The sequence below is a fragment of the Clytia hemisphaerica genome, unplaced genomic scaffold (assembly GCF_902728285.1).
Source record: "Clytia hemisphaerica strain Z4C2 unplaced genomic scaffold, Clytia hemisphaerica genome assembly, whole genome shotgun sequence".
Taxonomy (NCBI): domain Eukaryota; kingdom Metazoa; phylum Cnidaria; class Hydrozoa; order Leptothecata; family Clytiidae; genus Clytia; species Clytia hemisphaerica.
This window is the reverse complement of record NW_027103900.1, coordinates 91,272-104,454: the sequence shown is the minus strand read 5'-3', so window position 1 is coordinate 104,454 and position 13,183 is coordinate 91,272. Positions and strand designations below refer to the sequence as shown.

The 13,183-nt window shown below is 34.4% G+C and overlaps 2 protein-coding genes across 3 annotated transcripts; both read right to left on the bottom strand.

Moving 5' to 3' along the window:
- Positions 1-1,041: 1,041 nt before the first annotated feature.
- LOC136808782 (uncharacterized) lies at positions 1,042-5,922 on the bottom strand. Its single transcript, XM_067065321.1, has 7 exons — positions 5,856-5,922; positions 5,101-5,471; positions 4,290-4,517; positions 2,965-3,057; positions 2,340-2,519; positions 1,711-2,050; positions 1,042-1,294 (listed from the first exon to the last, which is right to left on the bottom strand). Exons 1-7 carry the CDS (start codon positions 5,862-5,864, stop codon positions 1,091-1,093), a joined length of 1,425 nt encoding a protein of 474 aa, XP_066921422.1. The 5' UTR covers positions 5,865-5,922; the 3' UTR covers positions 1,042-1,090.
- Positions 5,923-7,138: 1,216 nt separating this feature from the next.
- On the bottom strand, positions 7,139-12,354 carry LOC136808781 (uncharacterized). 2 transcript variants are annotated; one of them, XM_067065319.1, is made up of 10 exons: positions 12,039-12,354; positions 11,626-11,755; positions 11,035-11,245; positions 9,967-10,186; positions 9,495-9,530; positions 9,233-9,289; positions 9,058-9,126; positions 8,388-8,484; positions 7,965-8,012; positions 7,139-7,690 (listed from the first exon to the last, which is right to left on the bottom strand). In XM_067065319.1, exons 2-10 carry the CDS (start codon positions 11,678-11,680, stop codon positions 7,437-7,439), a joined length of 1,047 nt encoding a protein of 348 aa, XP_066921420.1. In that variant the 5' UTR covers positions 11,681-11,755; positions 12,039-12,354; the 3' UTR covers positions 7,139-7,436. The 2 variants fall into 2 exon arrangements, with proteins under 2 accessions (XP_066921420.1, XP_066921421.1); XM_067065320.1 differs by having other exon boundaries at positions 11,626-12,354.
- Positions 12,355-13,183: the final 829 nt, after the last annotated feature.

Sequence of the window (13,183 nt, the reverse complement as noted above, 5' to 3'; positions counted from 1 at the left end):
AAAATTGGCTTAACATGACAAAGGCTTCTTGTATCCGATTAAAACAGTTGTTCTTTGAGGCTTTCAGTACTAAAAATATGCTGAAATTTTGATCAATGTTATCATTTTCATCTTTTAATAGAATTTTAGCTTTCATAAACTTTAGCGAATTGCCCTGTTAAGAAATTTCAAATACATAAATTTAGCTAATATCGCGAAAGTTTTAGCTCCCGAAAGTTGTACGCCTAAGCATACCCGTTACTGATCAGAAATAAAACGAAAAGTTAGAATCTGACGAATTCTGTTTGTCTGTCTGTCTGGTGATCGACCCGTGACTTCTGGCAAAATCTCACATGTTGACACTTCTCTTACCCATTGTTGTAAATACTACTGTCAAAATCCGGAATCACCTTTAACCGGAGCATAGCATTTTTATAAACTCGTTATCACCTGAGGAAAATACCTTGTCGGGGGATGGTCGGGGAAGAGTGTCGTAAACGTCGAAGTTATTCCCCGACTAATTAAATAAAACCATGACCATTTTTCCCCGATAAGGTATCTCAAGAGAAGAAATTTTTGAAAATTAAAAAAATTTCACGGTTTAACGCATTTTCGGTCCGAAATTTAGGGTAATATGACTTAAAAGTGTTAATTTTATTATTTTTTTTCGCGAAACTTTCTTCCCTTAATGTAGTTATTATGTTCTAATACTTTTTTTAAATCGAGAAAAACAGTCAAAAATACCGCCGTTTTTTGGGTGAAGAAAGCAACAAAATGTTGGCCACCAACCCAAAAATTATAAAACCAATTGAAAGACATTTTTCAAAAGCAGTCTAACAGCTAAAATTGTGTATTTAGAAGAAAGATCAATTTTCAATAGATTTTGAAACTTTTTGCAACCCCAAACTATACCTTATTAAAAGAAGAAATTTTGTAGCTCAAACACCCTCAAAGTTTGCAGAAAGTTTTATGGTATGCCTTGAATGACGAAGGTTTGATAAAAAGAGTTTGTGCAGAAAGTTTTATGGTATGCCTTGAATGACGAAGATTTGATAAAAAGAGTTTGTGCTCAATATCTCATTGGTATATTTTGATGATTAATTAGAATAAATTACATAATCTTTCGATAAATATATTCGAGAGTTTTTTTATATAAGTCTACTCCGTAGTCAGCACTTTCACTTGTAGGATCAACAAGTCTTTGCAGTTCCATGAAATCTCTTTCTTGTAATGGGCACGCAGGTTCCATTAAGTTCACTTCACTCCTTGGTTGCGTATTGATCGGCCCTTCCCAATCGACCCCATAATACTCCAACTAAAAAGAAAAAAGTCAATACTAACCCTATACTAAATGTTTTGGAGGGCAATACCGTAGAATCTTGACCGACGTCAAAGTGTAGCCCGAGCTTGTGAGGGCGATACGCTAGACGGAGGTCAAGATTCTATGATGTTGCCCGATAAAATATTAAGTAAAGACATTATTTCCCGAGTTTGACATTTTTCGCTAAAGATTGATTATTTTTGCGAAAGTACACAGAAATTCTTTCAAAAGTTTCACAACAAAATTGCGATTAAAAACGCTAAAAAGTAACTTTTACACCCGGATTCATTTTGGATTGACGTCAAAAAAGAAGCCTTTCTAGCGTTTCGAACGTCAAAATCGAACGTCTGTTGTCATGACGGTTGAGTGGGCAATCAAAATATTTTCGAACGTTATGAATGCTTTGTTACCTGTTCAGGTTCTTCAAACATATCACTGTTCAAGCCAATCACCCACAATTGTATCGGTGTTCGTTGTTTTTCACTTGAAAGTGAATGATTCTCCCATCCTGACATGAATTTCAGTAATACTTGATTAATTCTTGAGATGAAAACATAATGGAGAGCCCACATGTGAATAACGTTTTCAACATTTAACAGTCTATTATCCATTAAGCATTCGAACAAGTCATAAAAAAACCCAGTGCATCCGTAGTAGACGTCCCTCCAGAGACGTTCAATCCTCTGGTTGTGAACGCTTCTACCAGCAATGAAACTTCCTCTGTTTAATCCACGTCGCAAATTCATGTATCTGAAATGTAGAATAGATTCATCAAGTTATCATATCTATATTATTTGCAAGAGCCGCACCGCAGTGTGTCCAGAAAAAGACAAAACAGAATTCATATATTGAGGATATATAGAAAATCCTCAAGTTCTATTAAATAGTCATAGTCCAAGTAGAATCAAATAGTCTTATTTCAAAATAACATGGCCTAACTCTACACAAGAAGAATGTAGAGAGCTCAAAGCACCAGGATCTTACTTTTTGATAAACAACTTCTTTTGAGAATCATGTTAAAAAACTGTGAAACACTCACCGTTCAACATCAACATTTTCACTTCCCATATCAGCTCTAACTCTACTTGGCAAACCATAGGTCCCAACTGCATTTTCAAATAACGAGGCAACAGTTGACGCTTTATTATTTGAAGAACAATTTAAAAAAACTATCCTTCTAGAATAGCCGTCGATTCCTCCATGGATAACCAATCCCCATCTAAAATGAAAGAAAAAGTTGAACATACTTTAAGGGCAGAAACTTTCGCCGGCAGAAAGTTTCTGGAGATCGAAAAGTCGCGAAATTTCGCGAATTAAGTTTCGCGATTTTTTACTTTGTGAAAAAATTTTACGGCAGAAACTTTCACGATTGTTTGTAAATGTTCAATTTTAGTAGCAAAAACTTTATTGAAAAATTTGTTTTCCGCGAAATTAACTTTCGCGAATTTCTTGTTTAATTTCTTACCTGGCAGAAACTTTCGCGAAAAAATGCGAAAAACGCGAAAAAACGCGCCCTTAAGGTATATGAGCAAAGCCAGACGTTTCCTCGATAATTTTCAGCGTTATCACTATTTTTACACGCATTATTTAGTTTAAAAGTAACGAAAATCAATTCTAAGTAGCTCAGATTGACAAAGAAGACAGATGAAAAATTAAAAAATTACTTAATAAGCTTGTGGTTGCCGTCAATGTGCCACAATACATTTGTACCTTTGACGTTGTATTTTCTTCTCCGGACTGTTTTTAACTCAGTTGACCTGAAAGTAAAACAATAATTTACGAAAATCAGAATTTCTCCCCTAATAAAGTGCTCTTTTTCATTTTCCAAAAGTCTACAAATGCCATTTTAATGCTCTTTTTACGCTTTTACCACAACATGGGCGCTTCTGGAACACAAAATCTGGGTAGAAATTAGACTACCTTTTTTAAAGGAAGAAATTTTGGTGGGAATTTAATTTGGCGGATGGCCGAAAAAGTTTTTTCAGAGGGAATTTAATTTGGCGTATCAGCAATAAAATTAATTTTGGCGGGAATTTAATTTGGCGGACGATGGATTTCAAGGTTCAAAATCAAGGTGAAAATGTTAAAAATACTCTTATGGGGCATAAATAGTGAAAAATTGAATGAAATATGAGAAAATTTAAAATTGGCGGGAATTTAATTTGGCGGATGGCAGCAAAAAGAAATTTTGGCGGGAACTTAATTTGGCGGATTTCAGCCAAATCCGCCAAATCCGCCAAATTTTCTTTCCGCCAAAATTTCTTCCTTTAAGGTATGCTGTAGTCTTAGACAAATCATTATCTAAGAAAGAAACTCCAAGCCAAAAGAAAATTCAAGAATAGGTTTTGCTGTCGAGGCGAGTTTACAGTGTTAGAGTTTGGTGGTCGTTGTCGTTGTTCCAAAATCGACTTTTTCCCATTGTGCTTTTACCTTTTTCTAAAGCATATACAATTTAAAACCTAAATCTTAACACAAAGTGTGAAATACAGCATCCCAAATACCTTAAAGGAAGAAATTTTGGCGGGAATTTAATTTGGCGGATGGCCAAAAAAGTTTTTTCAGAGGGAATTTAATTTGGCGGATGGACGAAAAAACTTCGCTTAAAAATTTAACCTTAAGATGGCGTCAAAACAGCGAAAAAATAGCAAAAACACCTTAAAAGAGATTTTATTTTCAAAATGTTTAATTTGGCGGGAATTTAATTTGGCGGATGGTGGAAAAAAGAAATTTTGGCGGGAACTTAATTTGGCGGATTTCAGCCAAATCCGCCAAATCTGCCAAATTTTCTTTCCGCCAAAATTTCTTCCTTTAAGGTACACTATCTCAGAATCCCAAACTGAAGATAACAAAAGAAAGACAATTGTCGGATGTATGCAAATTGAAATTCACAAGTTTGGGATTCAATGATTTTTTTCCTGTGTACAATCCAACAAGAAGAACAAGAACACATATCAATCAATGACTTTAAGATTAAAGGAAATGTTCTTACCTGCTTAACACTCCTTCCAAACCTACTCGATGCATACAAGCCCGAACTCTTTTCTCTTGTACCCTGTGTCCATTTGATTGTAAAAACCCCTTCATTCTGCGGTATCCAGTTCTGGGAAACTCGTCAAGAATATTTTTTACACATTCGTCTAATTGAGAATCTGACATTTTAGAATACGTATCGACGATTGACATTGATTTTTCTGATAACCTCCGACATATTGTTCTTCTAAAAAACGATTAAAAGTGTCTCTAAACATATAGAAATTAAAAAACAAACAAAATATATTTTTTTAAAGAACGAATTTTTGTAAGTTTTTTTATTTTGCTGGCCTTAACCGCAGAATCTACAGAATTAGAAAAATTTGGTGAAATAATTTAAGTAACAGCCAAAATTCACTGATACTGCAAAAATTAGTTTCCAAGAAAAAAATGCAAAAGCTTTTAAATTCCTGTTCCGACTTTTTTTTATCATTATTTTCTTGATCTCCAAAATATATTGGTTCTTCTTACAAGAAAGACGAAATATTTTATGTATATGCAATGTATATAAAATGCTATGAGTCAAACTAATACAAAGTGGACAACTAAGTTAACAACAGAATTAGTATTGGACTTTACGAGCACACCCCCCCCTCAAAAAGGTAAACGTACTGACAAGCTTGACTACAGTACTCTCTGCTCATTTTCGTTCGCTTTTTGGCTGACCCCACCCCCCCCCTCGGCGACAAACGCACTTTTTAAATGTCCCTTTAAGAAGTTTTTTTCTCGCCAAATTTCAGTCATATCAATCATGAAACAAATCAACTAACCTACTAGTACCAAAAAAGTTTGCAATATCGTTTGCTGTGAAGTTTAAATTGAATAAGTAATCAAGCTTTTCACAGTCAATAAGAATTTTTGGCCGCCCAGGTTTACTTGAATGTGATTGATGCATGTCTGAGATTCCTGATGGTTTATTTGTCTCTTGGCGAGGAACAGTTTGTAGCAAATCTATGATAGACATGATTCTATTTATTGGCTCCTCGCATATATCATATATGCTAACAGCAGTACTTAAAAGTTTTTTGAATGTTTCCAATTTGAACACAATCCATTCATTGTCGAAGATGCCAGTATCAATAGTTTGGTTAATATCATCAAGGATTTGGTGACCAAATTCTGTGATATTTGCAATTGTTTCCTGAAATTGAAAGTAGAACATTTCAAGACTTGTGACTTCATTGCTTACATGATTTCTTTAGTTTGTTGAAGGAGTTCAGGGATCAATTTAGTGATATTTCAATAGTAAGTAAAAGAAAATCTTCTATACTAGCAAAAGTTGAATTTTGAAAATCTTTACTAATCTGAAATATGTTGGAATTTCCTATTGTTTGTTTACTAGGAAAATGAAAGAAATTTGTCCAAAAAAGGGCAAAACCACAAAAATTAATTCCTGCAAAATACGACTTTTTCAATTTTATTTTGCACTGCAAAAATTAGTTCCCGCAAAAATTAGTTCCATTAATAAGGTAACATCAAGTTCATGACTAGACATACAAAGATTGATCATTGACAGAAATTTTACCTCTGACATTACCAGTTTTATTAGCTTTTATATTTCATTTTTTTGTTATTAGTACTTAAGTTTTTCTAGAAAAAGGTAGATATTAAATATAATATATAATTAAAGATAATCACCCCGAATCGCTTAATTATGACCCCCCATTTTATGGATGTTCTCCTAGAGTACCCACCCCCTGCTTATTCGACCCACAATTAGGCACAAAAGAGTACCTTCTCGTATCAATATCAATTATTATTGATTACACAGGAAAAAAATAAAAAATACAAGGTAGTGAAACACAAAATCGACACCTATAGAAAGTGAGTTTTCCTGACTAATTTACCGACCTGAGATGTTGACCACTGTCCCTAGGTTGGAAATAGAAATCACATGGTCGAGAAATAACTGATTACAAGACACTTTCCCCACCTGTAAATTTGGTTTTATTTATAGTGCTATCCTTTTCTCTGACCTCATGATGATAAAAACATGGTGAAGAAACAGCTATTTATCGGCCTTGTGAATGCAACTAAGAACTGGAAAAAGCCATTCCCTGACCTTGCGATGGAAAAATTTAGTCTGTGAATAAGAAGTTTAACAACCCTGTGAAATGAAATTTTGAGCTGGAAAAAGCTATTTCCTCACCTAGTGATAGAATAATTTAGCCTGTAAATAAGATGGTTAGCTACCCTGTGAAATGAAATTTTGAGCTGGAAAAAGCTATTTCCTCACCTAGTGATAGAATAATTTAGCCTGTAAATATGATGGTTAGCTACCCTGTGAAATGAAATTTTGAGCTGGAAAAAGCTATTTCCTCACCTAGTGATAGAATAATTTAGCCTGTAAATATGATGGTCAGCTACCCTGTGAAATGAAATTTTGAGCTGGAAAAAGCTATTTCCTCACCTAGTGATAGAATAATTTAGCCTGTAAATATGATGGTTAGCTACCCTGTGAAATAACATTTTGAGCTGGAAAAAGCTATTTCCTCACCTTGTAATAGAATAATTTAGCATGTAAATAAGAGGTTTAACAACCCTGCGAAATGAAAATTTGAGCCTGACAAAGCTTTTTCCTGGCCTTGTGATGGAAATGTTTTGCCTGTAATCAAGCAGTTAAATTTCAATGAGAGCATTCCACCCAGAAAAAGCTATTTCACACTGTAGCTGTGAACCTCAGAACCTTTAACTTATAGTCAACTCTATGAAGGACAACGAAGAAAATGAGACAATTGTGATCTTCGGTTTATGGAATACTATTACCTAATAACAAGCCCAAAATATTACAAAAGACATGACTTTAAAAATACAATACTTGTCAACTTACAGGGTAGATATTAAAATGTACTATAATAAAATATCTGTAACTTTCGAAGCAATCACTATCATTATTTTTTTCATTTTTCGATTAAAAACTTTTCTTTGTTTATACCAGTAAACTTACACGTGTAAAAAATTTCCTCTTAAGGATAAAATTAGTATAAAAAGAATTAAACACACCAGTGCTCAAGGCTAATTAAATTAAAGTTGGGTACTCAGCAAATAAGATATTTCATTGAACGATCAAGAGTAAAAAAGAGTCAGAAAAAACGAAAGTATTTAATTACTTTCCATCTCGATATATAACAACATTATCCTTATCATCCACCGGGATGTCTATAACTGCAACAAAATTGTTTGTGATAATAAACTTTGCCAATTCCACGGCCATTTCCCGGACGGTGCTTTTGATAGGATTCATACTCGTATAACCTACCCGCTTTGCCGTATTTTGAAGAGTCAGCTTGTTCATTGTGAACACCTTCAAATGCCTAAGGAACACCTTACTTGTTTTGAACTTGTCCTCGTCCGTCAATTCTGTAGAAAAAAACAGACATCAGACTAGACTGGTAAAATTTCCGTTAGGCTTAGTTGTCAAATCTCGTCAAATAAGCCCAATATCCTGTATATCATAATGTCTTAGATGAGGAGCACTTCCAGAAAGAAAAAAAAACAATATACTTAGAACCAAACATAAAAATAATAGGAATTATCTAGCGTGACATCGAACACGTGTCTTGTGTCAAAGCGGCCGTTTGAAAATTTGGCAGAATAGGATGGCCATTGGCTACTCAAAAAGAAGCACTCATACCTGATAATGAATAGTTTTTTATTGGTCTATCCGCCATAGTTTCGTCATCTAAACAAAAAAAGCGTTAAATTATTTGGAGTGTTTGATTTATAATATAACCCCTCTAAGGGATGAAATCCACTTTGGGCTAGAATGCAAATTAAATTCTGGCAAAACCCTTCATTTGCATTTTGAAAATCTAAATTTGAAATACATGACGAATTCAGCCCAATGATAGCAAAACATTGCCAAAATTTTATCCAAAATTCAAGAAACATTTTTATTTTTTCAAAATCCAAATGAACTATGACCAAACGCCAGTATTTTCAAAGCCTTTTACTTCATCAATAATCTATTCAGCACCCATTTCAGCTATGTGAAAAAGGTGTTCACAGGAAACAAGACATTTTAGTGGAGAATTATTTAACTTTTTCTTGAAATTACCTGTAAGAGGAATCTCTTCATCATCTTCATGCAATGACTGGGTTTCTTGACTGTCTTCCTCCACCAAGGTGTTTGCCACTACCACTTTTGAATTTGCCTAAAATAAAATAAAAACTCTCCAGGGATACTTCCTTACTGTTTGAAACCTAATAGGCATGGTTTGAAATGAGCTAATACAGAACTAAGGCAAAAGAAATGACAAAAAAATTGTTTAATAATTATTAAAAATTATTATTAAAATCGTATATTAATAATATCAAAAAACTATTACCTTAAAGGAAGAAATTTTGGCGGGAATTTAATTTGGCGGAAGGCCAAAAAAGTTTTTTTCAGAGGGAATTTAATTTGGCGGATGGACGAAAAAACTAAATTTAGCGGGAATTTAATTTGGCGGTCGCTTAAAAATTTAACCTTAGATGGCGTCAAAACAGCGAAAAAATTGCAAAAACACCTTAAAAGAGATCATATTTTCAAAATGTTTAATTTGGCGGGAATTTAATTTGGCGGATGGCGAAAAAAAGAAATATTGGCGGGAACTTAATTTGGCGGATTTCAGTCAAATCCGCCAAATCCGCCAAATTTTCTTTCCGCCAAAATTTCTTCCTTTAAGGTAGCTTAAAAAACCTTGATTAAATAAGATAAAATTAATTAATCAGTTTGAATGTCTTACAGTTGAGGAAGTCCTATTGATAATTGGTGATGGTAGCCTCATAACTGGCGAATCTTGAGTTGCTTCGGACTGATAGAAAAAATGCAAATTATTATGAAAGGAAAATTTTTAATAGGGAAAGACTTTAGAAAACATTACTCAAATTTGGTATTTTTAATTCTTTAAGCGCACTAACCATTTGCGTGTCTTCTGCCAAAACAAACGCATTATTTTGATTTGCCACTTTTTCTTCCTAAAACAACAAGTAGATCCCAAAATAAAAATATAATTGTCTAAGTCATTAAAGAATCTGATAAAAAAGAGAAAATCTGCAAAAAATCTCCAAGAATCATAAAATAGTACATCATAAAAATTATAGCCTTTTAATAGAAAGATATTTCCTGTTCTACCCAAAAATCAAAGCAGTCATCAGACACTAGTTGAAGATGAGATCTTACCTGCCCTCTTGGCTTCTTTTGAGCAGTGGCTGACTCCTGTGAAAAGAACGAAACAGATTGGTGTAAACTACAGCCTTAATGTGAAGATATTTCCTGTTCTACCTCTACCTCTTTGAGTCTTCAGCTTCCCCACTCTTATGGTTTTTCCCCTGGGCCTGCTTCGCATACAGATTGCTCTCACTCTCTCTATCTCTCCCTCCCACTTTTATCTCCACAGACAGATAAAGACTATTTTAGGTACACAATATTTCGCGGGCAGAGCCCTCCGCAATGCTTGCAAAAGTAACAGAAAAGAAAATTTACTCAAATTTCCCTCTTTGATGATAACAAGGATAAATTTCATTGTAGAAATTATGCAAAAGTCCATCAAGTGTGGTTGGAGTACATTTGAACAATCAAAACACTGGTTTAAACACTTTGTTTCGAGGAGGTTGAATTAAGAAATTTGAAAGTAGATCAGAGTTTGACTTACATAATTGAGTTGAGATGGTCTTTTAACACGTCGCCTTTGTTGAAAGATCCCAACCAGCTTTTTACGAATAGCATTTTCACCCATATCCGAAAACGTTTGCTTTTTGGCAATCTTTTGCACAAAGTTTGTCAGCTCATCTTTGGATTTATCCGAGTCAAATTTTGGCGGAGTGGACTCCAATGGCCATCTATTTGCAGCAGCTTCTCGAAGCTCTCGTTGTCTGAAAAAAGAATTGGTTGTAAGGTCATTTTTAAACTAAAATCTAGAATCTATCGCTAGATTTCAAAAAATGTAGTATTCCAAAACAAAGGAACCGCCAGATACAATCCGTCGTCATGACTACAGCGGATTATATGCGCGTTTTGGATGGGAAATAAGTGGCTTTAATTTCTCTTGCCTGAAAAGGGATACAGTTTTGCCTATAGCCCTTCGGGCTTGAAACTCAATGCTTTTAACCCCTGTCCAGGGGGGGGGGGTCGGTAGTAAAATCTCAGACATATATGAGTAGTAAAGGGATTTTTACGAATTTTTACATACCACCACCCAGACACTTGGAAGAGGTATTTTACCCTGGTAGTAAAAGTTTTTGGGACAATTTTTCATAGAGACCACCTATTTTTTGGTTGCTTTTCGGACTGATTTTACAAAAAAAGCTAAAAAATTATTATTTCTGTGACACATTTTTCACTTACCTAGTGCAAAAATTAATGTTTTGATGTCTTAGAATTAAAGTCTTTTTATATTGACAAAAAATTTTGAGAAATTTTTGTTTGCAGCAAACAACTTTCCAACAGAAAATTTTTTCAAATTATAAAATTTTTTTCAGAAAAGTCATCCAAAAAATTAAAGAATTACAAAAATAACTGAAATTTGCTAATTTTACCAGTTTTTACTACCCAGGTAGTAAAATTTTTTCAAAATTTAGCACATTTATACGACCCTTATTAGTATTTTAACTACCCTTAGCAGTAAAATTTTTTTTTTAATTTTTCGTCACACCGTGTAGAGATTTTACTACCAACCCCCCCTGCCCTGTCAGGTATTAAAATACAAAACCTGGTTACTTACAGTAAGTTCTTTCTTCCTCTCTGGAATCTTTGAGTTGAAGGGGTAAGCTGTTGCTGTTGAGTGTTGATTTTACAATCCCCAACAATTCGATTTCGCAACTGCTCAAAAAGCAGTATCTGCCTGACGGTGAAATTCATCATTTTGAGTAGTTCAATACGGTTATCGTGCAAGCAAAGTGTTTCGATCAAGTTTTTCTCTGAAATTTGATGCTCTGAATCAAAGAAAGAAAACAATCAACATCAAGAACAGGTTTCAGAAGCAATATACAGAACTATACACTATAGTCTAACTAGTCAAAAAACAATTTTCCTACCTTTTAATAAGACAATAATAATTTTACACCAATTTTTGTACAGGCGACACTGAGGTTTGATTCCCACTCACACTCACACAGCGGTTCAACCCGCCATGCCATGTGAGGGGAATTGGGTAGTCAGTTCAAGGTGCTGGAGCCTGGAGGCCTCCTGCGAACTCAACCAAATAGAAATAGAAAAGGATCAGCAAATCCAATTGTGAGACAGAAGAACTCTTAACATTCAGTTTCAACAAAAAACCAAAGCAACTTTAAAGTAATGTATAATATGTATAAACCTTGAAATTTGGCACGTAGTTCCCCATTGACATTTTGAAACCAATCTCCAGACATTGTTGTTGTAGATGAAAAACTTCGTGCGTGGTCTGATGAGATAAATAATGTTGAATAATGTGATCCTTTAAAATCCTAGAAATCAAAATTTTGTGGTTTACACTAGAATTGATGTTGTGATATTTCAGAAAATTAAGTCTGTTCACTGGTACAGTGTAAAATCTTGGACTTGGTACATGAATTGGAATAATCTCATGGCAAAAGTTAATTACCTATTCAACATGCATGCATATGCCAAATGATGAGTGCTGATAAACTTGTAAAAATGGTCATATTTTCTACACCACAAATTTCATGCAGTTTTTTCAATACTTTTTATGTATTGTGATAGTAAAATTCAAGGTAAATATCTACTTACTTGTGAAATGCTCAAGTTCAAATTTTACAACTGCATCTGATTTCGTTTCAAATTCTTTCAATCTGGATTACAGGATCGACCTTCTTCCAATAAAAGGCACGAGGTTTAGGCACTATTTCGCCTTTTTTGTATTTCAAAACACTTGCCCGCAGATTGTTTTTTGACTTAAAAATTTTGCGCGAAAAAAAAACATCGATTCTGTGGTGGAGCACCAAACCGCGCCAATTTTTAATTTACTTTTACTATGCGTGGTCAAACTTCTTTGATTATATCCCAAACAAATGAAACGACGAAACCCGTGGACGACGCAGCCAAGGAAATTATTCGAAAATGGCGACTTGAAAACTTGATTTTTGGCGGTTGTAGGTGGTAAAAAGATGTCAAACGAAAAAAAGGGTAAAAAGTGTTGAAATATGTAAAAGTTTGGAGTTTATGTGTTAAGAAATTGGAATGGTTACATCCCAAGGGTAGGTGAAGAGCTTTGTGGATATTTTTATCTAATTAATACTCTCAGACAAGGAACATATCGAGGCTTGATTCCATTCACCACCACACAAAGTTTCACAAAGGTCTTCAAGACAAGAAGTCAGTTTTAATATTCAGATCTACTATCCAATTTTCATAAATTAGCTAACACGTCAGAGGGAGGGTCAGTACTAAAATCTAGGACATTATTATGTTTAGTATTCAAAAGTATCAAAAGTAAGTAAGTATAAGTTAGTGACATGGCGTCATGGGGGCCCGGGTTGTTCAAAAGTGGATTAGCAACCGATTACGATTAGCTTTCGATTAAATCTCAATTAGCGCCGTTTAACGCAGAACCGTTGGTTGTTGGAGAAAAAAAATAGGCTTGAATTTGGATTAAATACCGATTAAATTGGCCAAATTTTAATCCTCTCCGACCCAGGATTAACGAGGATTAAAGCAGTGTGGACCTAAAGCTCTAAAGCAGCATCTAATAACATGAAAACCAGCATAGTTTGCAGAGGGGTATGAACCCCCCTAGGTTTATTTCATCCCCCCTATATACCCATCCCCCCCTTTTGTAATGAAATCTTATCCCCCCCTTTTTTTTTACAGAAAATCCGTTTCGAAGGAAACTCGCTTTCCCACCTACCAGCAAAATTATCAACAAGAAAGAGTAT

Excerpts from the sequence above, each read along its gene's own strand:
- LOC136808782 (XM_067065321.1), bottom strand. Across the intron at positions 3,058-4,289 it reads TTGGAAGGAGTGTTAAGCAG|GTCAACTGAGTTAAAAACAG; the intron begins GTAAGAACATTT and ends TTTTACTTTCAG. Across the intron at positions 1,295-1,710 it reads TGTTTGAAGAACCTGAACAG|TTGGAGTATTATGGGGTCGA; the intron begins GTAACAAAGCAT and ends TTTTCTTTTTAG.
- LOC136808781 (XM_067065320.1), bottom strand. The coding sequence starts at position 11,680 with ATGTCTGGAGATTGGTTTCAAAATGTCAATGGGGAACTACGTGCCAAA. Across the intron at positions 9,290-9,494 it reads AAAAGAAGCCAAGAGGGCAG|GAAGAAAAAGTGGCAAATCA; the intron begins GTAAGATCTCAT and ends TTGTTGTTTTAG. Across the intron at positions 8,485-9,057 it reads TCAATAGGACTTCCTCAACT|GCAAATTCAAAAGTGGTAGT; the intron begins GTAAGACATTCA and ends ATTTTATTTTAG.